Here is a 26,548-nt window from a genome sequence, read left to right as displayed (position 1 = left end):
AAGAGCCTAGCTCCATCCACTCAACTTCTGCACTTTAGATATTTATAAACAGTAAAACAATTCCCTCTCAGACTTCTCCAAGTTGAACAGCCCCAGATCTCTCACAGCCTCTTCTCAGAAGGGAGATGCTCCAGACCCTTAATCATCTTTGTGGCCCTCCTCTGGACTTTTTTTTTTTTTTTTTTTTTTTAGAAGTTCCCTTCTTTCTTGGACTGAAGAGACCAGAACTGGATGCAGTATGGCTTCACTAAGGCAGATCAGAGGGTGAGGATCATCTCCCTCAAGCTGCTGGCCACACTCTTTTTAATGCACCCCAGAATACCATTAGCCTTCTTGGCCACAAGGGCACCAGGCAGTTGTCCAGCAGCACACCCAGATGCTTCTCTGCAGATCTCCTTGCTAGCAGGTCAGCCCCTAACCAGTATGCAGTTATTCAGTTAGCTACCTACTATTGTTCTGACTGCAAACAGTTAAACAATTCTGTTTAATGTCTTTATTGCATCTGACCCACTTTTAAGTTAGAAGAGGCTTTCCCTTTTCCTATTTGAGATGAAACAGAGAAACACTTCTTCATCCACAAAAGTGGATGAAGTGGTACGATCAAAGTGATACGATCAAAAAAATATTATTCTTTCTCCCATACAGATTTAGACATGTATGGTGGGTTTCATTTCAATTACCTACTTTTTTCCCAGACAGTGAAGACAGGCACATTACTTATTTCATGTCTACTTTAGTCTGAGTTAAAATACCCCGCAGAGGATCTCCTATTCACATCAAATAGCGCTAAAATGGCAGTTAAACACAACTGGAACACACTGTATCTGTTACGGTTTTTACAACGGTAAAAAACAACATATTAAAGAAGCTTCTCAGTCTGTGCTACATATGGTATGAATGTGCTTGCATCATTTTCATGGATCTTTTGGTTTCACCAGAAAGCAGAGTAAGCACTTTTCCATATGGATTATGCATGTTTACAAGCATTCTTTTATTTTCGTCCTTCCTTTTATTTTTAGTTACTCTTCCCTTATACTCTATTCAAAATTAAGCTTAGCAGATCATCCACATAATACACATAGTACACTTAGAATTATTGCTCTTTTCATCCTCCCTGCTGCCAGGCAGTTTGAGAAATGGGCATGAAAAGAAGTTCCCTCACTTGCTGCAGAAAATGAGTAATACCTCCCTGTTAGACCAGTATATAATTTCAAGGACGCTTCTGGACATCTTTTGCATGTTCTGTCCTACACTACAATACAATTTAATTTCCTGTAGTCTACAGCATTTAGCACTATCTGAATTTAACAGACTGCAGTCCAGAGAAGTTTAACTAGTACATCTGTCCTTAAATTCTGTGAAACTTAAAGTGTACATTTTTATCAGGGAGTGATAGTATTTTGAAGTAGCAGAAAGGTCTTTCTAAATGTAACTTGTTTAAGTAAATTAAAATTAGATAGATTAAGATTCAATGTCAGTTGCAAAAAACCCGAAAATAAAATTGTGAAAAGCAGCAAGAATTAAATTAAATGTGATTTAAGAGTACATAGTTGTCCACGTGGGCTCTGCTTACATCCATGAAGAATGTTTGAGATGAACCACATCACTTTAATACACTGAAGAAGAGGAGGCAGACATGTTCACAGCTTAAGTTGGAAGAAATCACTCTGACCACAATTCAGTGAATTATGAATCAAAATTTTTCTTACACAAAACAAGCTTTTTGTAATCAGAAAATAAGAGGTGAAATTATAGGGGCTTTTTATAGAAAAGTCTTACATCTTGCATACAGTCTGTTAAAAGATGATAAAGTATTCTATTTCATGTTTACCTGAGGAATCACAATGTCAGCTAAAGCTTTTGAAAGTCTGTATAATTCCATTGTGTTTTCTAATTTTAAGGAGCCATTGTGCTGCACATCGTATTTTATACAGTCGTAAATATCAGGAATTTTGCTAATATCATATCTTCCATTCTTTGTTTTAAAGTCTTTTTCCAGCTTGGCCCACCTGCGCAGCATCAGTTCTAGTGTTTCACTGTGGTACAGTTGAATATCTGGGTAAACAGTAAGTAATCAGGAGTATCCAAATAACAGAAAAAAGGTTAATTACATGATAATAATAGTTGAAAACAATTGTAAAGTACATTTAAAAGTGTAAAAGTAAGTAACTGTACTATTTCTGAGAGAACAGATGTGCATATTGTTAATTTTACTGTTGAAATCATCTAATTACATCAAGACAGCAGACACTTCCCTGTTGCACTGTACCACTAGCCCTTTAAACAAAGCTACAACACAAAGAATAAAGTGTCCTACAGAACATATGATAATTAAAATAATAATTATAAAAAAAGAAAGATTAAAATAAAATCCCACTATTAGAAAATTCCAAGAGGAAGGAAGAGGCAGACGACAACATCTCTGTTTCAGAGCAGAATGCAAATCCAATTTATTGCTCTCTTCCAAGTGTCAGCAGTAAAAGACTGGCAGAAAGGATGGACTATTCTCATTTGCAGGACAGAAGACTGGATCAAACAGACAAAAATGAATGATATTGTCTACAGGTTCTACTTTCAGGGTTCAACCTCAGAAGTGTAGATGTTTGTATGCAATGCACTGCAAAGAATGCCAGATATCAAATATTCAAATATTTAGCTTAAAACAGAAAATGCAATGTGGTTGCTCCCAGCTTCAGTTTTCCTTTTCCACTGGTTCAACACCATTAAAACAGAGCATAATTCTATGCAGTACTTCTGGGCGTTATCTGCAGGGAGTAACAAATCTTCAGCAAAGATATTTAACCGTAAAAGCATACCTGTAAAACTTAGCTTTCTTACCATCTGCTTTGCCTATTTCTTCTGTGGACTGCTGAGTTACAAATTTCAGTGTAAAGAATTTCTGTAAAACCTGACAACTAGCCTGAACTTCTGAATGCCACAAAGAGTTCTTACCTGCAATATGACCAAGTGTTCCTCCTGCTTTTTACTGTAAAATTATGCATATTGAAACAGATTGTGAAAATCCGTATGCCATCGCTGAAAAGTTCTGCTAAAAGCCACTGTACTGCAGAAGGGTTATATTGCAGTTTTCTCTCAAATGCAAACAAGAGAAACTACATACAGCTACAAAAAACTGTTCAAATACCTGCAGACTTTGGTTCTTCCATTTTTTGCCTAATCTGAGAAGTCAAGCTCTGGATCAAGGAGTAGACTTTGTCACATGTCTTAACAGGATTTTTAATAACCTGCATTGATTTTATCAATGAGAGGCTTCCAGATGGTGTAAGCTGCAATTTGAGATAAACACAAACTCATTAGATTAAAAACAAACAAACAAACTCTGGAAATAAGATGGAAAATACTAACGATTCTAAGTATCAGATGAAAGACACCGATGCAGGTTGTTAATTTTTGAAACCATTTCTCAATCACCTACGTCCTTAGAGAAACTAAGATTCAAAAATATACTGAAAAGTTCTAAGTTTTACTAGAGATTCGAAGATGTCAAGAAATTATGAGTAATCTCATACAATAAACAAGAGCAGCTTCAAGAGTTCCTAAAACTCCACTCTGTACTAAGATGTAGAAAATTATAAGAAAATTGTAAGCATTCTTCTGATTCTGTATATACTTACCAATTTTCTGTAACTTTTGTTCAACTAATAAGATTTATAAGAAAGTACAGTTAGCCTATGTATCTCAATAAAACCCACACTGTTCTATGCAGTTATTAGCCTAAGTAGAAGGAAGAATGAGACACCTGGAAAAAAAGCTGATTCCTCCCGGCTTAGCTTTCTGTTTGGATAGGACATATTCCCACAAACACAGACAAAAATAAACCCTTTTAAGCACAAATGTATCCCAAGATCTTCTTCACAGCAGTTCCTACCTCTCTATTATGTCCATAGGAATAATGCTCCGGCATGGAGAAAGCAAAATATAACAAAAAAGCAAAAGCAAATTGTTAACTTACCTGATTGCAGGTAAGTTAAAAAGAAAGAAAGAAAATAAGAAAAAATACAGAAAAGATATTATCACTTTATAATCTCAAGCATTAGTCCCTCTCAGTGACTATCTTGAAAGAGAATGCACTATAGTTTCAATCTTCTTTTACATCCCACTATATCTATACAGAGCAAAAAATGGGAAAATAAATATTTGAAACCCTGTAACCTTTCATTTTTTCCATGTACTGCAAAATCTACTGCTGGCAATGGTTTGACTCATTCTTTTAATCTACATACTTAAATAAGTCCACAAAGAGCATACATACAGCTAGTATAATTATTATTCAATAATTTGCTCTCAACACATTTTAGAAAATATCAGCTAAAACTTACAGAGACCACATCCGAGGTACCTTCATTTAAACCAGAACAATCATGCAGATCATACCATGTCAACATTAACTACTTTATTATGCATTAGGTTATTATGATAATGAGACATTTCCTTTCACTTGTAAGGAATTATTCTACTGATTTTCTGCCTCTTATTTTTTACAGTCAGAAAAAAGGCCTTGTAGGATACCAGCACAAGGATACAGCATACAGTATCACAAACTTGTTAAAAAGGTCAAAGTGATGACTAGAAAAAAAAGTATAAAAATACAGTTTTATCCCTTGAATAATTAAAAAAAAAGGCAATGAAAAAGATTTACTAATGTGGTCCCTACCATCGATTATATTCCTACTTTAAAGTTTGTAACCATTCTGATCAGTCAAACTTCAATAGCTCAAAATATCTAATACCACAATTGCTACTGCTTTCTTCTTTGATCAAACTACTTGCAAACACATACACGGTTTTTCAAAGGACATATATAAAACAACTGCTCATTATTTTAATGTAAGTATTTACTTGTCTATTCATTTCATTTCACTGAAAACTACTTATGTTCTAACCTTATCGTAGTCATCAGCAGTAAATTCTCTGTCTCTCTGGAGAATTTCATGGAGCCTTGCTTTAACACGATGCTGACAGCTGCTTAAAGAATCACTGTCACTGTCCAATAGACCATTCATATTAGCACTTTTTACCATCTGGACAAGAATAGGAGTCAGCTCGCCCTCTAAGGCCAGTAGTCCCTGAAGCAAATAATATTATTAATCAAACAAACATGCAATAATAACAGTACCTTAAAAATAAATAAAAAATCCACTCAAAATACTAATTTAAACTCAAGATTATATTAGTTGTCTATAGCATAGATATTCAGGGACTTAGCCATTAGGACAAGGGCGAATGGTCTGTTAGGGCAAGGGGGAATGGTTTTAAACTAAAGAAGGGAGATTTAGATTAGATCTAAGGGGAAGTTCTTTATTGAGAGTGTGGTGAGGTGCTGGAACGGGTTGCCCAGAGAAGCTGTGGATGCCCTGTCCCTAATGATGTTTAAGGCCAGGCTGGGGCCCTGGGCAATCTGATCTACTGCTTGATCTAGCAGTTGGCAACCCTGCCTTTGGCAGAAGGGTTGGAGCCTGATGATCCTTAAGGTTCCTTTCAACTCAAGATGTTCTGTGATTCCGTTCAAGATTCTATGAAAGCACTGCCTTGGTGTGTAGGATTGCTTCAGCTGATGCAACAGTGATGGTGATGTGCCTTTAGAAAGTGATCCCCAGTGTGAGACCCTGGCATCTTGCCAAGAGTGCTTCTGGGAGGCCATAGCTGTCTAGGTCTCAGGTAACAGGGGGTGAATGGTACAATAGCAACCCGACTTTTGGGGGACATGCCCTGGTCCAAAGAACCAGATGAAGGAGCTATGGAAGGAGACTGAGTATGATCTGAGAAGACACAGAGGACACACACAAACCCTTTGCAGAAATCCTACAGAGCTCAAACCCTGTGTGGAATAGAAGGACAATGAAATTCTATAGCTAAACAAAAAGTGGATGGAGACTTCCAAAATAAACTTTTGTGACTCTTCCGGCAACAGAAGGGCACTGAGGTAAGTACGGAAATGGAGTGGTGTTCCCCTCAAGTCTGCTGACTGTGGAGAAAGCAGGACAGATGGCTGTCCACATGAAATATCTGTGCACCAGCACATGCAGCATGGAAACAAACAAGGGGAACAGAAATTCTGAACACTGCAAAGGTTTAATTTTACGAAGATCACAGAGACAGGTGGAGTAGCTCACATGAGGGGAGCTTTGCAACAGTTACAGGAAGGCATGGAGGAAGAACTGGATTCTGTATAAAGAAGTGACTTGACCACTGGGACCTTTGCTTTCAAACCAGTTACAAGTCAGTTCAGAAAGGACAGATAAATGGTAATATCAAGGCAGGCCTCTGCTACAGACCACCCAACTAAAAGAGGAAATTGAAGCCTTCTTAAGCTAAGAATGTCTCCTGATTTCATACCTTTTTTAATACTTAATTCTGGATACCTAATGCATGAGCAATATTGCAGGTGACAAGAATCCCAGATTTCTGAAGAACATCCAGGACAATTCCATGGAAAAGGATACTGATTATCTATCTAGCTGAGACATTTTCCTGGAGTTGTTTCTCAGAAAGTCAGGAAAGTGAAGGTCAGTGGCAGCCTTGGCAATAGAAACCATGATACTGTGACAAATTCTTAGAGAAAAAGACAAATAATTGTATCAGAACCCCTGCAAATGATGGTACTTCAGCTTTTCATGCAACTCCTGGGGAAGAGTATCCCAAAGGACAAAGGTGCACAGAAAAGCTGTCCCTAAGGACAAAATCCTCAAAAGCAGTCCAACCTGAGATATGGAAAGTCATGTAGAAAGTCAGCATGGATTAAAAAGGAATACAGGGAAGGTAAAGGCAGGGATCGGCTGCCAAGAAGAAATAGGGAAACTACCTGAGAATGAAGGGGTGGAATTAAAAACTTGGAGAGGCTGTGGAATCTTCATTCATGTAGATGCTCAGAACTTGACTGGATACTGTTGAAGGCTGCCTCATTCAGGCCAACCTTGTGCTGTCTGAAGCTGAACTACATGACCTACAGAGGATCCCTCTCACCTAACTCACTCTTATCACTCTGTATTTATGAAAATCATTCACATAAATGTAGCACTTGCTCTGAGTTCTCTCAAACAATTCAAGATCTGTATCACTGCAAGAAGGAAGCAAATATAATTATTAATAGTGGAACTATTATACATGAAAAAGGCTACTTGGGAAGAGGAGCAAAAGAGGAATTTGCCTAGCATGAAGAGGGGTAAAGGAACACTTTGGCAAACACTGGAGATGTAGGAAGTTCTGAACTTAAAAAGTATCCTTTTAGCTTTTACATAAATTATTTAAACTGGTAGAAAACAAACACACACATACAAAAACAATAACAAAACCCAAATCAAATTAATCTTTAGTTTCTACAATTTCTCATTTAAATATTTTCAAAGTTGTTTATTAATTCCATATTTCTGATAGCTTCAAATGCTCTCACTACCTCTATAGGATTATTAGTCAATAAGAGAAAGATGGTTTCCATGAAAAAATTGCTTTCAGGACCCCAGATCTTTGGGTTCAGTTCACTGAATCAGATGAAAATCATAATTTTTGCTCAGGGAAAATTAATGTATTAACTCAGTTATAATGCCTGTGCTCTTACCCATCACACATACAATTTATCAAAGAAATCTGACAAAATTTCATGAACTTTTCAGAAAGCAAGCCCTAAAGAAATAAGGAAGATGCAAACTAAAAATGTTTCTCTGTTTTGTTGTTTGTTTACTGCAAAAGAACTATGGCATACTACTATTACTGTGTAATGAAAACCTGACTGCAATGGCTCGAAGAACTTCAAAGCATGGCACATTAACTGGAAACTTTCTTGCATATTACTAAATAATCTTTCAAAATACCTTATTTTAAAAACAAACAACAAAAACAAAAAAACACACAGTCTCTGTGTTTATAATAAACAATAAATCTCCATAAATTTTTAGAAGAAATAAGCTAGAAAATTTCAGAATGTTACAATTGACACAGTACCTTTGCAAAAGCTGCTGCAGTCATCTGAACTCTTCCCTCATCAGAAGCATAGATTTTGAGATCGTGTCGGTAAGTGCTATGTAATCTAAGTAAACCACAGCCAGGAAATCCAGCATAATCTCCTACCAAACAAACATTTAGCTTAGATTCTCATTTTGCACTTTATTATCTTCAAAAGGGATTTATGCCATCCAGCACATTTTTAATTTTTTTTTTACCTTGTCCACCTGGATACATACACCTGAATGCCCTTCCAAGCTCCTCTGCTTGAACCCTGCCTGCAGGGGTCAGTTCTCCTCCCCATTTTAGAACCAGTAGGAGGGATGGTTCATTTCTTCTGTTATCTAATTGCATACAGAGAGAGGAGTTTAGTAGAGAAGTATATTATAAATTTTTTTTTGCACATAAACAAAAATACTGGAACTTTGAAGGCTAGCAAAGAGCCTCTTTAACATTAGGAATCCTTACTAGCTTTCTAACATTAAGAAGATACTGAACCAGAGAACTAAAATGGCACTTAAGAGAGAAATCTGAAATAATCGCATTACATAGAAAAAATAAGTGTAAAATACTGAGTAAGAAGCCTAAAACAAATATTGAGTCAAAAAAAAGAAAAAAAAAAAAAAAAAAAGATTTTAAATACCCAGGCTTATTTCAGTTAATGAAGTTAATGACCGTGGAACAAAGATCAGAAAGAGCTCAGAAAAATTTTAAAGACAGCAATAAATGATAAGCAGAATTTTCTCATCTTTCTCCCAATACACCATTTTTGGTGAATCACTGAAGCTTCTTCCCCGTTCTCCGTTACAAAAAAAACAGCGTTGTAATGTAAATTTACTACATAATTTTAGGCGTATGATTCAGTACATTTAGAGACTGCTGAGTATTTGCCATCAACACAAACATTGATTCAAATCAACTTACTGCTTCTTCTTAATATCAAGACATTATACCACAAGTATATGTAAATACATATGTTCATAAGTGAATATACACTAAAGTAATACTACACCTTCCTCTTCACTGGAAGTCTTTGGGCAGCCATGAGGAAGATACGTTAACTGAACTTTGCGATTTATGCCTGAAAAATGCCCATACCTGAAGAAGGAACAGGGTGAGATGAGAAAGGAAAAGAGAAAAAAAACTGTTCTCCTGTACAAACTCAAAGCTACTGTGCTCTTGAAATGGAATATAATAAAACTACGTTGGTCATTCATTTAAGCATTTGACCACCATTTAGCACTGCAGTCTTAAATCAAACCTTATTCATGAAGCACATGAAAATACATACCTAACAAATCTTACGTGAAGAAACATTCCCAAATGTTATATTATTATTATTTTCAGCACACCAAGCATAGAAATGAAAATAAAACTGTCTATGCATTTGCAGACTGCATACGCAGTTTACAACTATGTTAGCTATCAAGTACACAGAATCTGATCTGGCAGTGTAGATGGCCACTCACCAGCCAGAGAAGTTCTCAAGTAAAACTCAGTATTTTAAGTAATCTTCATAAATTTCAAGAATAATTAATTGTATTTGCCCTAATTTCTAAAAATTGAAGTTATCTTCCACCTGTCAAGTCTTGAGACCTCAGAATATTAACAAACGTTGAAGCCTTTATTTCCTTCTATTAAATACTTCAGGCTTCATACGCAAAGCTTTATTTTTTGGAATCCTCAGTCTGTACAGTTTGCTGAACACAGTGAAAGTTCCTACTGGCTCCAAGAACTTCATTATGCCACACATAGCTAAGAGGCAAACCCTACACTCAAGTATTTAAGCATGCAAAAAAAACCAAACCAAACCAAAACAAAAAACAAACCCAAAACCTAACCTCTTTCAAGAAGAAAGCACACTGAGATACTAGATGGATTAAACAGTAAGTCCCATTAAAAAGATAATGAGAAAACACAGAGAGGGCTCAGTCTCCTTCACAATGTCAAACAGGACATCCTTTCTTGTTCTTTGAAAAAGATCCATCTGTTTCAATTACTATTGAACATTACATAGTTAATAATCATTGCAGCTGAGCAGTAACTGGTCAAACAGGTCAAAATAACAGATATGTCTTTGTTGCTATGAAGACTGCAAGTAGACACTTACATTTCTAACACAGTCTTTAACTGTTCAAGTTTTGCTTTACTTTCCTCAATTTCAGAATCGTTGTTCTGCCCAAGTTCCACAAGGAGTTGCCTTGCTATATCAAGCACTTCCTAAAGAAAGCAAACAAAGGACTAATTTAAGACAGATTATTTTCTATTTGTCATAAAACACTAGAGCAAGAAAATAGAGACAAACTTGCCTGCAGCTGTTTTGGTTTTTTCAGTTTTAGTTTTCCAGATTTATATCCATCACATTTTTCAAAGAGATCAAAAAATCTTTAGGAGAAAGAATATACATATGCATTTAATAACCTAAAATATTTGTCAAACACATAGCCTTTAAACCTAAAATGGCCTGAAATTAGTAGCTTTACATTATTTGAAAAGCATATTAAAATCTGAATAGCTCAAGTGATCTTTTATTCAAATCTCATTTCTCAAGAAAGTCCTCAATACTTTAGAGAAATTTGAGTACAAAAAACCATTCTCTTACTGACTGTGTTAAATACAAAAAGGAAAGAATACACAGCAGTGATTCACCTTAGCATTCAAGAACAATCCTCAATAGAGATACACACACACACACACACACACGCACTCATATGTATATTTAAAGCAGGTGTATGTGACTACACAAGCTACTGACACTGCACCTAATTCCAGGCACTTCTGAATGCTAAAAAAAATGGTATCTACCAGAAATACACAGTAATCAAATTTTGACAAAATTAAGAGACAAAAAAGTGGTACAATAAAAAGCAAGTCACACAGGAAACATACAATAAAAACAAAGTCAGAAGTCAAAGTCAAACAGTGAATCAGAAATATTCTCTATTGATTACTCACAAAGAAATGTATGGAAACAAATATATTTTCATTAAAATTAAAATCAAACAAGACTATTTACAAAGCGCATCATGCAATGAAGAAAGTCTGAAAATCTAATCTGACAGTCCTCTTAGAAGGAGGTGCATGCTTGTTAATTAGGTGGAAAGACAACAGCTAAATTTAAAAGACAGAGAAAATAGAACAAAAAATATCTTCTATGATGGACTTTCTGCTTAATTCATTGCTTACACATCCCCAAGAAACGAGCTTTTATCAAAGTTCAACTTACTTTTGATGTTTTACTTCCATTTTCATTTTTTGTTTTGGTGTTCGGTCTCCATGACGTATTACAGCTATAACACATCTAAGCTCCATCCTGAAATGTTTCACAATTTTATAAATGAAATTTTTATTTATTATTAAAACCACTATGAATCAGAACAATTGACAAAGTTGTCATTATCTGACATAACTACTAAAGTGAAAGGAGGATATGCAAGAATATAAGGTTAACTGAAAGTGATGTGAAGTATAAAATACACATATTGATTTTAAGACTTGAGTAACTACTTGGGTAACATTTTAAAATGATTTTGAAGTTCACTAAATGAGAGAGCATGTTTATTAGAAGTGCATATTAAGCTGGTGCTGGAAAAATGATTAGCAGTGAAGGAAGCTATGCACAGAAGATGCTACACTTGAAAATCTGCTGTTCTATACTCAGCTTGACTAAGGATCAGAAATTCTGATTGCTGGCATAGCAATTGTGATTCCTTCCTTGTTTTCATCAAAATGGGTATACCTTGTGAAGAGAAAAAACAATGCACACAATAGTTATGTTAGGATTTTCCACAATTCAGGTGTTGCTACTATTCTCTTACATTGTCCCAGAGGTGGTTGGCACGATAGGGATATCTTCAGCTTCCAATGGAATCGACCATGGTATCTGAAACTGGGGAGCAAGTTCTCTCATTATGATATTTCTACAGAAAAATTAAAAAGAAAAAAAAAAAACTTTAGAGAACATCTTACAGAACACACACGTGCTCCATAACAAACATATTTATACATGTGCAATTTTATCTAAGTAGTTTTAGAGTACTTATCACAGTATGTCTCTCCTAAAGAGAAAAATAAGTGTTTTTCTTCTAATTGTAGACACACAAAAATGTAATTACAGAATAATTTAAAGCTACTGAAACTGCAACAGAGCTAATACTAGCCTAACAGCACAAGATACTTAAGCAACTTCAGTCTTTGAATTCCAGCTCCTAAAATTGTTCCATGGAAACAGTTTGGTCTAGTTTATTTAAATATTCAGATATCTGACTCCATTATCAAACTGAAAGTCCCTGAAAATGAGCAAGCCATGTTAATCAAAGAGTAACTGGTAGCTTTAGCGATAATTTCATTTCTCAAAAAAGTTTGTTGGTAAAACTGGAAAAAATGTGAATAACCTAACTACAAAATGATAACTCTGCTTCTACATACAGGAGCTTATTATATCTTGCTAACGTTCTATTTCCAAGTATTTTATCAAAATATATTGAATTCAAATTCATATCTACATTAAAAAGCAGTAAATAGATCAAGAAAAAATGTGCATCTTGAATTAGCACTACTCAAGCTTTCGTTTATAAAAAGGTAGAAAAATAAAATCTACTTCTTTGTATTACATATACTGTATTGTACTACATATAAACATGAGGAAAAAATGGTAGGAAAACTTTTTAAAAGAGAATTCAACATCTACAGCAACTTAAATAATTGAGAACTCAAAATAGAATTCTAACTCTTAAGTCAAAAAATGGCCTAAAACAAGAAGACTACAATCATTAACTATGATTTTACCTTATCTCTTCTTCAATTTAGATATTATGTCAGATCATTTGATAATGAGAAAGGTCATGCTTTATCTTATCAGTGCAATTTCACTGTGAAAGCAATTTAGCTGGCCAAAGTGGGATCAGTCCTATTTGAGGGTTGCATTTCACTGTTATAAAGTTCAGAACAATTCTGCTTGATCTACTATTTTGCCTCCTCCCAGTACAACAGAGGAAACGCAGTATGATAGAAGATATCTTGATACTACATCCAGTTGGATATAAGGGTATGAAATACATATGCCAGCTTCAGATCAAGGACAAAACGCATCAATTTGGGCACGTACTAAACAGCAGCATGCATAATTATCCAGTGGTACTTCTCTACTTGAAAAAAATCTCAACTACCTTTAAAAAATTAATCCCTTCACGTTACTTAGTTAGCTTTCAACACCTCCAGAACACTTAGATGTTTTAGATGATTTATGATTTATTTATAGATTTACAGTTCTTAGTTCTTCTTTAGTACTTATCAAAAATCTTACTTATTTTATTAAATAATTAATTTTAAATAATTATTTAGGAATAAGGAGTAAGTAGTATATAATCTATAGTTACACTCAACAGAATGAACAGGCAAAACTCCTGAAGTAAATCAATAAACTCTTACCCCAGTATCTTAGCACAATCATCATAGTATTTCATGGAGTTTTTCACAAAACTGAAGCCGTTCACGTCACAGACATATGACTGTCCATTAGCACGCAGTAAATCAAAGCCACAAACTGTTTGCTGTTTTTAAGAATAAGAGTTCAAGTCATTGATCACTTTCCTTAAGTTTTCTTATTTTATACTTAAAACTTTTTTTCAATTCCTCATTAGGCTTGCTCAACATGTAAACATCTTCTTACCTACTAACTTTGTTAACCCCCAAACTAAATTAAACCTTCTATATGACCCCAGCAGAATCAGTATTTTGCATCAAGTTCACATGCACACAAGCTTAGCCTTGAAAATATATAGCTTAGGCAATTATAGATTTACAAGTTCCCAGTTGGACAGTGGACTTTTCCCTTACACACTGTTTTTAAGAGTGATAGGCAAGAAATGATAAAACATTAATAAAGACATTTTTGTCCAAATTTAAATTGTATAGGATAGTCTTGCTAAAGACCTAGTATTGATACTGTTAATAAAAGATATTAAATACAATTTCAAAGTCCCCTTTGCTAGGTAATAGTTGTCCACAATCTCTAGTGTACTATCATGGTTGCAACCCTTTATGAGACAGACTGAAAGACAGTTTTTCAATAAGAAGTCTAAAAAGGACGGAAAAGACTGAATGAAGTTTTAATACAGGAAACTCAGAACTATACAAAAATGGACTCTACCAAACACTTTGAATAAAGAAAAGCTAGGCAGGTCAATGCGAAATTAATGTTTACTGAGGCCCAACGCAGATACCAGGTAACAAGAGCAGCAAAAACTTGACTACTGAAGATGCATTTCCCTAATTAGAAACCACTAATATGGTTATGCATAGGACAGATACACCATGGATTAGCAAAGCACAAGAGTGACATGTAAGGAAACATACAGGAAACTCATGCAACTAAGCAACACATGCAGAACTCACTGCATTTAAAACATTTTTTTTTGCATTAGAAAAACATCACTGTGGAAGTCCAACTTTTCATCTTCTGCTGAAAGTCTAAAATATGCCTTATCAGGGGCACAAAGCATACAGTATCACTGCTTGCTCTGGACGTTTAAACTCTACAGAAGTTTCAGGTAGTAAACAATTAATTAGCATTAAACGTTTGATCAGATAGGAAAGTAATCAGCTTACCTTAAAGGCAAGGCATACTTTCCAAGCAATTAACTTCTCTCTTGCATTCAGGATGACTGGATACCTCACTTCTTTTCCTTCGCTATCCCGCTCTACCTTGCCATCAAGAGCTGGGGACTTCCGGGCTTCAGCATGAGCATAGTCAGGACCTACTGTGTACACCTTTATCAAAAAAGAACAACTCTTGATTCAGTGTAATTAAGTTGCATCATACTTATCCATACATCCTTCTGAATTTATCTCAAATGTGATAATCACTGCAATCGCACAGCACAGTCTCTTCTAGATGTCCCTGTTTGCACATGGGGTTTGGACCAGATGACCTTCAGAGGTCCTATGCAACCTTATATTCTATGATTCTGTGAAGATACTAGTAGTTGTTTATCATTGATAATTCTGCTCTGAAGTACCTTTCTCAATGGTACGGCATTCAGAGAGCACCCATTCTTTAGTGGCCACTGAGGATGAAGTTGAAGCACACATAAAGAAAATAAAACATAAAACTTGATGAACAAAAATTAATTCCTTAATTATGGCAACAAAGAGATAAAGAATGTTTTTCTCTTCAAAACATCTGCAGTACTTGGAAAGCAGATTAACTCAAGAATAATTTGAGCTCTGCTGATTATATAAACCTGGCAGTAGGACTAAATGATTAATTAAAAAAATACTTTCATATTTTAGGTAAGACTGAATGAAGCAACAATCTGCCCAGTTTTGGCATTACAAGACAGCAGAATGCTTGTACTACCTCCTGTGCTACAATTTTAATACTCACTTCAATCAAGTAGCTGGGCCTGTGCATTAACAGACTCACCAACAGCTCTCAGTAAACAGGATACTGTTACTGTACTTGAAAACAAGACTTAATCTTTGACCAAAAAAAAGTACTCAGGTAAAACAGATGACTGCTATCAAACATTATAACCACTTTCAAACAAAACTGCTGTCATGAGAACTGCCATATTCTTGATAACTTCTTAGTTCTTACGAGATAGAATAATGGCCTGGGTTAGATGAAGAAACTACACTAGTTGTGACTATATCTTTCTGCATGGTCTTTGGAAGTCTAAGCTGACAACATTCCTTACATATAATGCCTTCAACAATGTGAGATTATAAAGTGATACTGAGAGTATGCATACTAAATATGGCTAGTCTCTAGCAGGTTTTCCTTTCATGTTGGATTTAACAGAGCAGCAGTAGGCAGCTATGCTTCCTTAGACAACTATCAGATGCAAAGTCCTGTAAGACATCATTTGAAAAAGAAATCATAACAAATGTGTCTTAGACAGTGACTTTAAGGCACGGAATATTATCAATATCCTTGAAGACCTGAATGAGAATCTCCTGTTTGAATGACAATTGTAATACTTAGGCTGCTAGCAAGCTGAGATTAGAAGGAAAACAGATGCCGAAAATGAGCTGGATAAAACTGTGTAGCGTAAAGCTGACAGTCTTGTTATTAAAAAATAATAAATCCATTATTTACATGTGGTGTTCAAGTCTGCAGATGCTGTTTGATGTTTACCATTTAACAGCACTCAAAACAGGCTCAACCCTCAAGTCATATGCATCTCTTCAAGTTTCTATAAACTTTTCTCCTTGGAAACATATTGTAAAGCTCTTACATAGACTCAGATTAACCTAGAGTAAATTGTTCCACTGAAATCATATGAAGACTAAGCAGAACATCTTTAGGAAGGGGAGGATTTGCCTGCGAACACAAAATTAGCGTCACCCTCATGTATCTCCAGGTGAAAGAAGTTGACTGCAATTTCTCAAGGGCTTATTTGGCATGAGATTGGATTAGATCATACACTCAACTTCCACTCTTTGTCTAAATACGGTGATCTCTCATGTATATGGTAAAACACTCATTATACTTATTCAGTGCTGGGCTTAAAACAGCCAGAACTAACACAGAGCAGGCAATCTCCATAGGTAGAACTTGTGGTGTTACTGCTTTTCATTCTTTTATGATGCTTAAGCTTTATATCTACTTAGAAAATAAACAAAAGAGTAAAAATAATTACAGAAAAGCACAACTCATTACTTTTCCAACTTCATATCATTTTATTAAATACCTTTTGATTATTAATTATAAGAATACCTTATTTGGTAAAATGTATCTTGGCTACAGATTTTTTTTTTTTAATATTTAGACAAAACATCTAGACAGTATCTGTCTGTTCACACAGAAAAGTATATACAATACTAATACTATCACACACACAAAAAAAGTGTCAAGTTATAAGCTGTATGGAAAAATAGAGATCATGGCCTGCACAGGACACCAACCCACAAGAAAGGACTTGTGTTAGCTTGGGAAACTGCCTCGAGTTAATATGGCCATGGTGCTAAGAGGTGGTGTGGACATACTGCAGGTCTGCCGTCATCAGATCTGCTGGGGGAAACTCAAGGGCAGACACTATATCAGAGAGCCACTTCCACTAACGTGAGTACCTCTCTATTAAACTAATGAATGTTAATTTGCCTCCACATGCTGTCTTTGGGATGAGTAATCCTTTTGCAGAAGTGCTGGTGCTTCTACGTTACATAACCCTCCTGCAGCAGATTCCAGTAACGTAACCCAACTTCTCTATATTATAAGTACTGCGTTTAGCTAGATAAAACTGTCATTCTGTTCTTATGAACTCTACCAAAACTTAATTAAAATTAATCCTCAACACAATGATTTACTTTTATCTTTAAAACTGAGAAATTCATGGAGTACTTGATTGCTTTAAATATAAGTCAGAACATGCAGTTATCATACCTTCACATCTGTGCCATCCGTAGGCATAAATTCCTCATAAATATAGGAGCCTGTTTTTCTCACGCTGCTTTCAGGGGAATAAACACTGCTTCTGCTGCCAATCTGAAACAAATATTTTTCTATTAATAAACTCAAAAGCTACTGAGAAATAGCAAAACTCCTTAAAATAACAAACCTATACTGGGAGAACATTTCCTGTACCAAACACAGCAAGTAGGTTTTGATCATACCCAAATGCACTGATAGTGTATGCTTCTTCTACCTGTAAGTATTAGCACCTGCTGAACTGAAAAGAACAGGGGTCTTCAGTCATTCTGTAAGTTTCCTTGAAGAACATTTATCTGATCTGCTGCTACCCCTACAATGGCAGGTCATGTTCAGCAATTCTGCTGGTCATCTACAACTTAAAAAAAAAAAAAAAAAAAGAGGAGGAGGGGCAGGGAGGGAAGCTAGACTAGCTTTCAAATTCAACATCAATTAATTAATTTCATCTTTTTTATAGTCATTAAAACATATCCAAGAATATAGTCACTTAACATGATGGAATCTCCATAGTCTTAGAGTGCTATCCTCACCTTTCGAAAAAGCCTCTGGCTTCCACCCCCAGCAGATGCTGGGTAATAAATGTAAACATTGTGGTCCTCAGCACTAACTGGCTTTTCTACAAAAGGCTTTTGGAAAATTTCCCCATTCACTTCCACATGATCTTCTCCTTCAATCAAGTTGCATTCTGAAGAAACAACGCAAACAACAGATGTAATAATATTTTCACGGAACAAAATTATTAGGGATTTGGAGTAATTTTGAAGGTTGAAATAAAAAGGCTGTGAATCTCTGGTTCACTGATTTGTTATTAATGCACAAAGACTTAATCAACATTTGCTGAACACCTGCTGTACCACATCTCAGTTTTGTTACATTATTAGGCTTTCTGTAGATTTTTGTGGCATCACACAGGAAATTCTCCCTCCAGATCTTGCACGCATAAAATTTTTAAAAATTGTTTTTAAGATAGGGCACTAGGGTAATGCAGCAAGGTTTTGGTAATAGGGGTGGAAAGTGGGCTAGAGGGGGGCCTGTGCTCACAGAGCCCAGCCGTGTCAGAATAGCTCTCCAACTGCTCCAACAGGGTCCCCCCACTGCCTGAAAGGGTGGGTCCCATGGTACAGAGCTGTGTCAGAGCTGTGCCAGGAAACCTGCAGGCCATGGGAAGCCCACACAGAATCAGACGGGGAAGGATGGCATGCTGTGGGAGGAATCTAAGTGGAGCAAGAGAAAAGGACTGCAGAGGAGTGGCAGAGATGGAGTGTTATGGACTGACTGACCACAGTCCTCATTCCCCTGCATTGCCTGGGGAACGAGGTGAGGCAGAAGAAGTAGATAATGCTTTTAATAAGCATTCAGATCTCATTGCTCTAGTCTGCTAGCAACAGCAATAAATTACATTAATCTCCATAAATTGCATCTGTTTTGCACATGCTTGTACACAGTGAGTAATCTCCCTGCTCTTATCTCATCCCATGACCATTTTATTTTCATCATATTTTCTCCCCATTTCTGCTGAGGAGGAAGGATGAAAGAGCAGCATGGTGGAGCAGAGCTGCCCATCAGTATGAAACCACCCCCGGCTGTTTGTTTTTTCTTTAGAGCTCTTTTTTGAAACATCAGAGATATGACAGCCAAATGGCAAACATTATGTGGTGCCAGATACAATATTTTCAAGAGGCTGAGAACTACCTTAACATATAATAGATGAACTTTTCACAGACTGTTAGGGTCTTTGGAATTTGAGTTAATGGATCTTTCCACTACCGGTTGGCTGCATGCAGCAGGCTTAATTTCTGTAGAATAAATGAGTCTTTTTCCTGCAGGATTGGGCAGACACTGTTAGATAAAATTCTCTGTCCCTTAAAAGTTACAAATATGGAAATGCTTCAATTATACTAACTGTTTATCTCATACTGTCTTGACCTGTCATTGCAATCTCCTATTGTTGCTCAGTTTTCATTTTAGGAGAAAAACCTCTTACATTTCTTTCAAATACAGAAAAGAAAATAATTACAATTGATATTCAGAGCAGATTATCTGCAGATTTGACTTTCCCCTTAAACATTTGTTTGCTTGCTCATGAAGAGAAAATCTTGCTTTAATAATTTGATCTCCTCCTATGATAAGGTTGTATGACAAGGAAGGCGACAGATGTGCTCTTTTTTATTTCAGTAACACCTTCGATACCACCCCCCCACAGCATCCTTCTGTAAAAACTGTCCAGCTGTGAAGACAGGTGGATACTACACTGGGCAATGACCTGGCTCAACAGTACAGTTCAAACTGTATACTTGTCCAGTGGCTGGACAGCAGCAGCGTTCCCCAGGGCTCAATTCTAGGGCCAGCTCTGTTCAACATTTTTATCAGTGATATGGATGCAGGAATAGAATGTGTCTTCTGCAAGTTTGCAAGTAATAACAAAAAGATACTGTTGACTCTCTGGCTGAACAAGTGGCCTTACAGAGGAATTTACATAAATTGGAACACTGGGTAATCAGCAGTGGAATGCCAAGGAAATGCCAAGTTCTTCAGCTTGGATGAGGTAATGCCAGACATGGGTAGACGCTGGGAAACAAGTGCTGGAAAACAGCTCAGCAGAAAGTAACCTGGGGGCGATGCTGACAGCAGGTCAACATAAAGCCAGTAGCATGCTTTTACAGCCAAGAAGGCAAAGTGCATTTTGGAATGCACTGAATACAGCACAGTCAGTCAGCTGAAAGAGATGATTCTGCTCCTACATTTAGCACTGGGGCTGCCACACCTTGAATACCGCACACAGATTCAGGCTCTATAAAACAAAAGATGTTAAGGTCCTTGTAACCAAGCAGAGGAGGGTAACAAAACTAGCAAAAAGGCTGGAAGGCACGTCTTGTAAAGAGAGGCTGAGGGCACTTTGGTTGTTCAGTTTGCAAAAAAGCTGGCCAAGATACAATCCCATTGCTCTTTGCAGCCCCCTGTGGAAGGGAAGCACAAAGGGAAGTGTCAGTCCTTCTTCCCCAGTAGTTGGTAACAGGATACATACTAATGGCACAAAGTAGAGCAACAGGTGAGGCTTGGAGTGGACACACAAAAAATTCTTCACCATGAGGGTTGTCCAGCAGGCCTCCTAGCGAAGTGTTGTGCTCCATGCTTGTCATGTTCAAGAGACATTTGGATAATTCACTCAACTTTCGGTTAGTCCTGAAGAGGTCATGCAATTGGACCTGATGATCTTTGTAGATCCCTTCTAACCAAATTAATCTGTTCTATTCTACAAAGGAAAGCATTCAGTAGCCTGAGTAGTTTCTGCCAATTTCCTAACTGAAATTGTTTATTGTGGGTAATGTTAAGTTCATGAACACTGCTCTCCACAGTGACATATATGTGTCTCAGTGCAAGCTGGAAGGCCTTCATGTTCTAGTTGGTCTATGAAGGCTACAAGAAGACTGTGAATCCATAATTCAGAAGCACAACTTTTCAGATGAATACCTGTACTGGTTTTGGTGAGGACAGAGCTAATGAACTTCATAGGCGGTCATACAATGCTATGCCTTGGGTTTGTGATCAAAGAAGTATTGTAAACATATACATGTTTGCAGTATGACTGAACAGGGCTTACACAGTGTGAATGCCTTTTCTGTTTCTCACACTTCCCTGGCAGCAAGCAGCAAAAGTAAGTTTGTGGGTTAACTCTTAAGTATTGCATAAGAAATTTCTGAGGCATTGAATTAATCTTCCAGGAAGTGAAATAGCTTCCTGCTATGTATCCACCACTCACCAGCGGAAACAAAGAGATGCCATTAGTTAACAGTTTTGTAATCAGTTTTTACCTTGTGGATTGTTTGGATCACGGTTCAGAACTGCATAACGAGGAAGTAAAATGCCTTCAGCTTTAAGAATACCATACACTTCTCTCCTAGAAGAAAAAGGTTCCAAAGCATGACAGCAATACCTGACAGTACTTGAATTTTTATAGACCATGAGGAAGGGAGGAGGAAAATACATACAACTGTTTTCTAAAAAAAAAAAAAAATAACACTACACAGCAAACATATTACTATTACATATTTAATACACATGTACTGTACTTCTGCAAACTAAAGGTCACTGACACAATGGTTCCTTTGCAGTGACCACATCAGTACCAGTAAAAATGCCATTTACTGTGCCAGTCTTGTCCTCTCCACTCTGAGAAGAGAAACAATTTTAACAGCTCTCTTGTCAAAGACACTAACAGAGACTGAAAATGTTTATGCATGACAGCAAATAAAGGCATTTAAAATAGCAACTCCACACACTGTCCAAAGGCTCCAGTGTTTATGTACTTTGTTCGTTATTGTTTTGTTATTATTTGCTGTGCATGATCAAAGCCCCAGAAGAAAACTGACATTGAATGACCACATGATCTCCTAGTATTAACAACTCCCAGAAGTTCCCATGGAACATAAAAAAAAATAAAATTCCGTAAGTAAGCTACATATAGAGGGTTGTATGATTGCTATCAGTATCTATGCTACACTTTGTTTTTCCAAAGCGTAAGTTTAACATTTGCTAGACATTAAACTAACACATTACTCAACTACAACCTTGGTAACCTTCAGAGTACCAAAATAAAAGTATTAAAAGAAAAAGAACATCTAAATGCATATCACTGAAAACTAGTAACACATTAGGAAAACAAAATTTGCTGTGTTTTTATTTGTTCTACTGTACAGTACAGTAGAAGCAGTGTTATGCAATGCCAACAGATCCTCATATTCTGACTTAGAAGAAATGTAATTTTAGAGGTAATCATTGCTTACCTGTCTTGTATGCGATACTGCATATTCAAGTCATTGATTATGAATGGATTCCTGAGTTTTGCATAGGCAACTGCTTTGTCCAGTGGAAATCCTAGAACATTATTAAGAAATAAATTAAAACAAGACAACATTAGTAAACAGTTTGGAACATTTTTTTCCAAGCTTTAGTTAGAAACAGTCTCATGTGATAAAAGGGGATATGGTTCCTTCCTCAGCTACAGATAACACTAACAGTTCCTTAACATGATCACAAAACTGTAGGCTTTCAGTGTAGGCTAGTAAAAGCAGAGGTCTTGACTTCTATTCCCTCCTCCAGACTCCCTCTATTTTCTTAGAGCCAGAACTAAGGCTTCTATTACTTGGCCTAATTAAAAACAAACAAACAAACAAACAAAAATTTAAACTTTCATTTGGTCATCTTAGGCTCACTGCACAAACCCACAAAAAAAAAAAGCTAAATATTAACACAGATAGATGAACTCAAGAGAGCCAACACTCCACAGAAAGAGGAGCACACATTCAGAATTAATGGACAAAGTAAGCATTGGTTTAACACTCCTTATCATTTCCACTGGTTTCACAAAAGGAATAGCTACTTTTAAATACCACATCAGATAGCACTTCCTCAAGGAATTAAAACAGCATCAATTAGGAAGCTTGGATTCTTAAATGTAATATAACTGATGTTTAAAAAGGCAGAAGTAATCAACTCCTAGGATAACCCACTGATTTTGGCAGGCAACAACAACAGTTAGAAAAGAAAGTATTTAGATGCCAAAAATTTTTATAGTATTATTAAAATACTTACCTTTAGAATGGAAAGAAATGAGACAGTCACATAATGGCCAGTTTTCTACTGGCTCATTCAAAATAACATCTTCCTCAAATATTACAACAGTAATGTACTTAAACATGGAGAGACGTTCAAGAATTTCTTTCATTGGTTTAGACTTTGATTTCTTGGCCATTGAACAAATTCCAACTGCAATCTGTCTTTCTGGTGGCTGAAGAGGGGAAAAAAGGTTTTCTCAGAACGCAGTTGTGTTAGAGCAGCACAATTTTAGAGGAGGCATTTTCTGGTAAAATTCACTTACTATCTCTAAGTCAGTTTTTATTGGAAGGCAACGTTGCAATGAGACAGCATGTCTCTCTGCATCCTTATGAAAAAGTGCCTAGAAATTAAATTGTGCTATGGCTTCCTGTGAAATTAACCAGCAATTTATTTTTAAACTGTTTAATATTTTTAAATCTTGTAGTCACAGGGCCTCTCAGTTCATTACTTAATAAGAAAGGGAATTAATGCTAAGAATTATTACTCTGTATTTCTGAATGAAGCTGTCTATGCACTTCTTTATAGTCTGTTTTATTTCATGTTGTGAGGCTTTAAAAAAAACCAAAAAATAAAAACAACCTTTGCTGGTGATATTCATAAGAAAACAGCCAATATATTTATTTGTTTTAAAATAAAGAAACAGACTAAGTACAAAAACCTTTTATTTCAAATGAATGCTCTTTAAAAGGTAGACAATTACCTTTCCTTGCTAAAGTACACTGATTGCATTGAACAGTCTGAGCTACGAATCTTCCAGTACTTCATGGCACTCCCCAGTTAAGTTTAATCATTGTCAAATATTTTGTTAACATTTCTTTGCTTTCAAATTCCTAGACACACTTGCAGTCAGTGAAAATTTAATATCACGTTTCCTAAAGTGGAATGTCACAGAGTAAAAAAACAGTAAAATTCAGCTAAAAATCCTATAACATGACAACTCACGATGAAGTTAAGAGTTGGACAAAGACCTGGTAATACAACTCAGTTCATTATACTTGCAGAGCACACTAAACCATAACGTAAGATTAACCTTAACCATACATTTTCTATATATGATATATAAGATAAGAAACAAAAATAAAGGCATGTTTGGTCTTAATGAAAACAATATGATGAAGAAAGAGATATGAAGAGTCTGTTCAAACTGAAGATCGAAGGACGCTGCATCAGTTGAGAATGTATACTACAGAAAAACTGTCCTTTTTTTTTTTGCAACTAATTGCACAAATAAATATAATCAAAGTTTAGGACATCAAGCTCAATAACAGAAGCTTAATCAGGCCTGCAAAGCTTAGCTGATCTGAAACTGCAATAAGGTAAAGTACGTCTACTTCCAAATCCAAGGTACATTTATTTCTCAAATGTGCCACATTTCCAAACATAAGTGACAAGATCATCCACTGAATATGAACATTATTTCCCCATTCAGAACATGACTTCAGTATTACACTTTTGTAATCTAACATCATCTCAAAGTAAAACAATGATAGAGAGCATACACATAATACATATGCCCCTACAGTACATACCGAGTCATATTCTTCCTCCTCTTCTTCCCCATGGTCATAGAAATGTTCATAATCCGTAGATCTGGCTGAATCCAACAGTTCTTCTCCATCTTCTCCACCAACGAAGAATCTAGGAGGATCACTCTCTGTTGCACTAACAGACATGGCTGAGAGATCTACAGATATTTATGTTGAGACTGCAGTCACTTTGGCAGCTGAGATACTGGGCATGTTTCCTAGTGACTTGGGAGCACAAAAGTCCCTGGCTTGTTGATGCTGCTTGAGCAGTGTTGCGTCAACCAAACACCATTTACCTGGTATCATCTGCTCATTACTGGTTTACGTTATTGCTTCAGGAGACCTACAACAGGCTACTGCTTCCCTGAGATGGTACTGCTTCTGAACTACAAAAAAGAAAAAAAAATATCCAAATAAACAAACAAACTCACACACTTGATAAAGATACACACAAATAAACCTCTCATTTATAAAAAGTATTTGAACATTTATATACCGCTGAGGAAAATATCAGAAAGAAAATGCTACAAAGTACAGGATTTGCTTTTACATGCATCGTTAGAAAAGGGGAAATACTTTCCAGAAATTTTCAAACTACTGACCAATATTTTAAAAACAGAAAATATAACTCAGAAAAGTAAAGCTGTCAGTTGCATTTTTTCCTAACTTCAGAAGTTGAGACCATCTGTTAAATATTTTTGTTCTTTTGTCTTAATATTTCTAACTCTCAATCAGCTGATTTCTCCCAAAGTTTCCTGATCAAATGAAACAGCAAGCAAATAAAATCCCATGTGAAAAGAGTAAAGCTGCCATTCAAACCATTCTAAAGTAGAAAGCAGAACTCCATATTAAAAGCAAAACGTATGTGCTACCTTGATATTACGTGCATATTTATTTCCAGCAAAACACTGTTTCATTTTCATACTGAAAGCTAATATTTACAGAAGTATGCACTACCACTGCCTTCTACCAGAAGCACTTTGAAGTAGCACTGTACCAGTGAAGAGAGCACTCTGTAACCTTCCAACAGTCACACAAAAATAAATTCTTGACCAAGTAAGTTGGCTACAGAAATAACCCAGCGCCCAGCCTTCTGACATATTGATTGCTAATTCTTTCTGTAAGCTGTGCACAGCTTTATGCCATTAACTATAATCTATTACAATTATTTAGGATCTTAATAAAGCAGTTGTTCAGAAGCTGATCTGATGCTTTAGGCTGTCCGTTACACAGATCATTATCTGCCATTCAATAATGATGTCTCAGCAGAACTGAATTTATCTTTAAATATCTGTCAGAATGACTGTTCCATGAACCATGTGAAGCAATAGTAAATTCCAACAGTGGTCAGCCATTCAGCTTCCTCAGAAAGAGGGTGGTAAACGGAGCAAAAGTTACCCAGAAAGGATCTGTCAGGGAGCAATAGGTTAAGCATGGACAAACAAAACAGCTGTTTCAGACTCTGAGGCTGAGATCTGAACAACAGGTACATAAAGATCCAGACTGACAAAAGGCAATTAAAAATATTTCTTTCTTAAACATGTTTTACTTATTAGCTCTTTCAATTTCATTGATAAAAGATTATTTTCTCTTATCCTGTTAAACTGTACCTATCTGTCCCTCAAGCAACAAAACAAAACAAAACTTCAAACACCTGGCATCGCTTTGCTCCTGTGAGAGTTAGAAATTAGGTTTCAAGAAATTAACTTTGTTTACAAAAAGGTGGAGAAAATAAGGTGTCTAAATCCTAATTCCAGCAAGCTTCAGAAAGGCAAAGGTTATTGCCAGCAGATACTGGCAAATAATACAAATTTTGAAATAGCATTAAAGATTGACAAGACAAAACATCTCCACCTGGTAAAGCCTGAAAAATAAGTTTAAGAGTTCCCCTTGGAGCAGTTTTGTCTGCTTCCCTCTCCCTAGCCAGACACTGTAATTTTGAAACAAATGTCTCATGAGAAAACCTTAAGATTGAAAAAGTTATTAAAGAAGGAAAAACATTCACTTGAAGCAG

The 26,548-nt window shown here is 36.1% G+C and overlaps 1 protein-coding gene across 17 annotated transcripts in view; it reads right to left on the bottom strand.

Annotated features, from left to right (window-relative positions):
• PPIP5K2 (diphosphoinositol pentakisphosphate kinase 2) overlaps window positions 1-26,548 on the bottom strand; it is a 52,441-nt gene that overhangs the window by 18,977 nt on the left and 6,916 nt on the right. For all 17 annotated transcript variants that reach the window (XM_085214203.1, XM_085214201.1, XM_085214200.1 and 14 more), the window contains 18 exons: window positions 24,538-24,920; window positions 22,985-23,180; window positions 22,177-22,267; window positions 21,205-21,290; window positions 17,923-18,077; window positions 17,348-17,449; window positions 14,569-14,730; window positions 13,390-13,511; window positions 11,778-11,879; window positions 11,186-11,272; window positions 10,265-10,344; window positions 10,070-10,175; window positions 8,972-9,057; window positions 8,178-8,303; window positions 7,960-8,081; window positions 4,905-5,087; window positions 3,146-3,287; window positions 1,832-2,055 (listed from right to left, as the gene is read on the bottom strand). In XM_085214203.1, coding sequence (XP_085070329.1) covers window positions 1,832-2,055; window positions 3,146-3,287; window positions 4,905-5,087; window positions 7,960-8,081; window positions 8,178-8,303; window positions 8,972-9,057; window positions 10,070-10,175; window positions 10,265-10,344; window positions 11,186-11,272; window positions 11,778-11,879; window positions 13,390-13,511; window positions 14,569-14,730; window positions 17,348-17,449; window positions 17,923-18,077; window positions 21,205-21,290; window positions 22,177-22,267; window positions 22,985-23,180; window positions 24,538-24,681 — 2,316 coding nt within the window. In that variant the 5' untranslated portion in view covers window positions 24,682-24,920. The remainder of the gene's footprint in view (window positions 1-1,831; window positions 2,056-3,145; window positions 3,288-4,904; window positions 5,088-7,959; window positions 8,082-8,177; window positions 8,304-8,971; window positions 9,058-10,069; window positions 10,176-10,264; window positions 10,345-11,185; window positions 11,273-11,777; window positions 11,880-13,389; window positions 13,512-14,568; window positions 14,731-17,347; window positions 17,450-17,922; window positions 18,078-21,204; window positions 21,291-22,176; window positions 22,268-22,984; window positions 23,181-24,537; window positions 24,921-26,548) is intronic.

This window comes from Meleagris gallopavo, chromosome Z, assembly GCF_905368555.1.
Source record: "Meleagris gallopavo chromosome Z, MGAL_WU_HG_1.1, whole genome shotgun sequence".
Lineage (NCBI taxonomy): Eukaryota > Metazoa > Chordata > Aves > Galliformes > Phasianidae > Meleagris > Meleagris gallopavo.
Note: the sequence above shows the minus strand (reverse complement) of the source record. Positions and strands in the feature narration are given on the sequence as shown.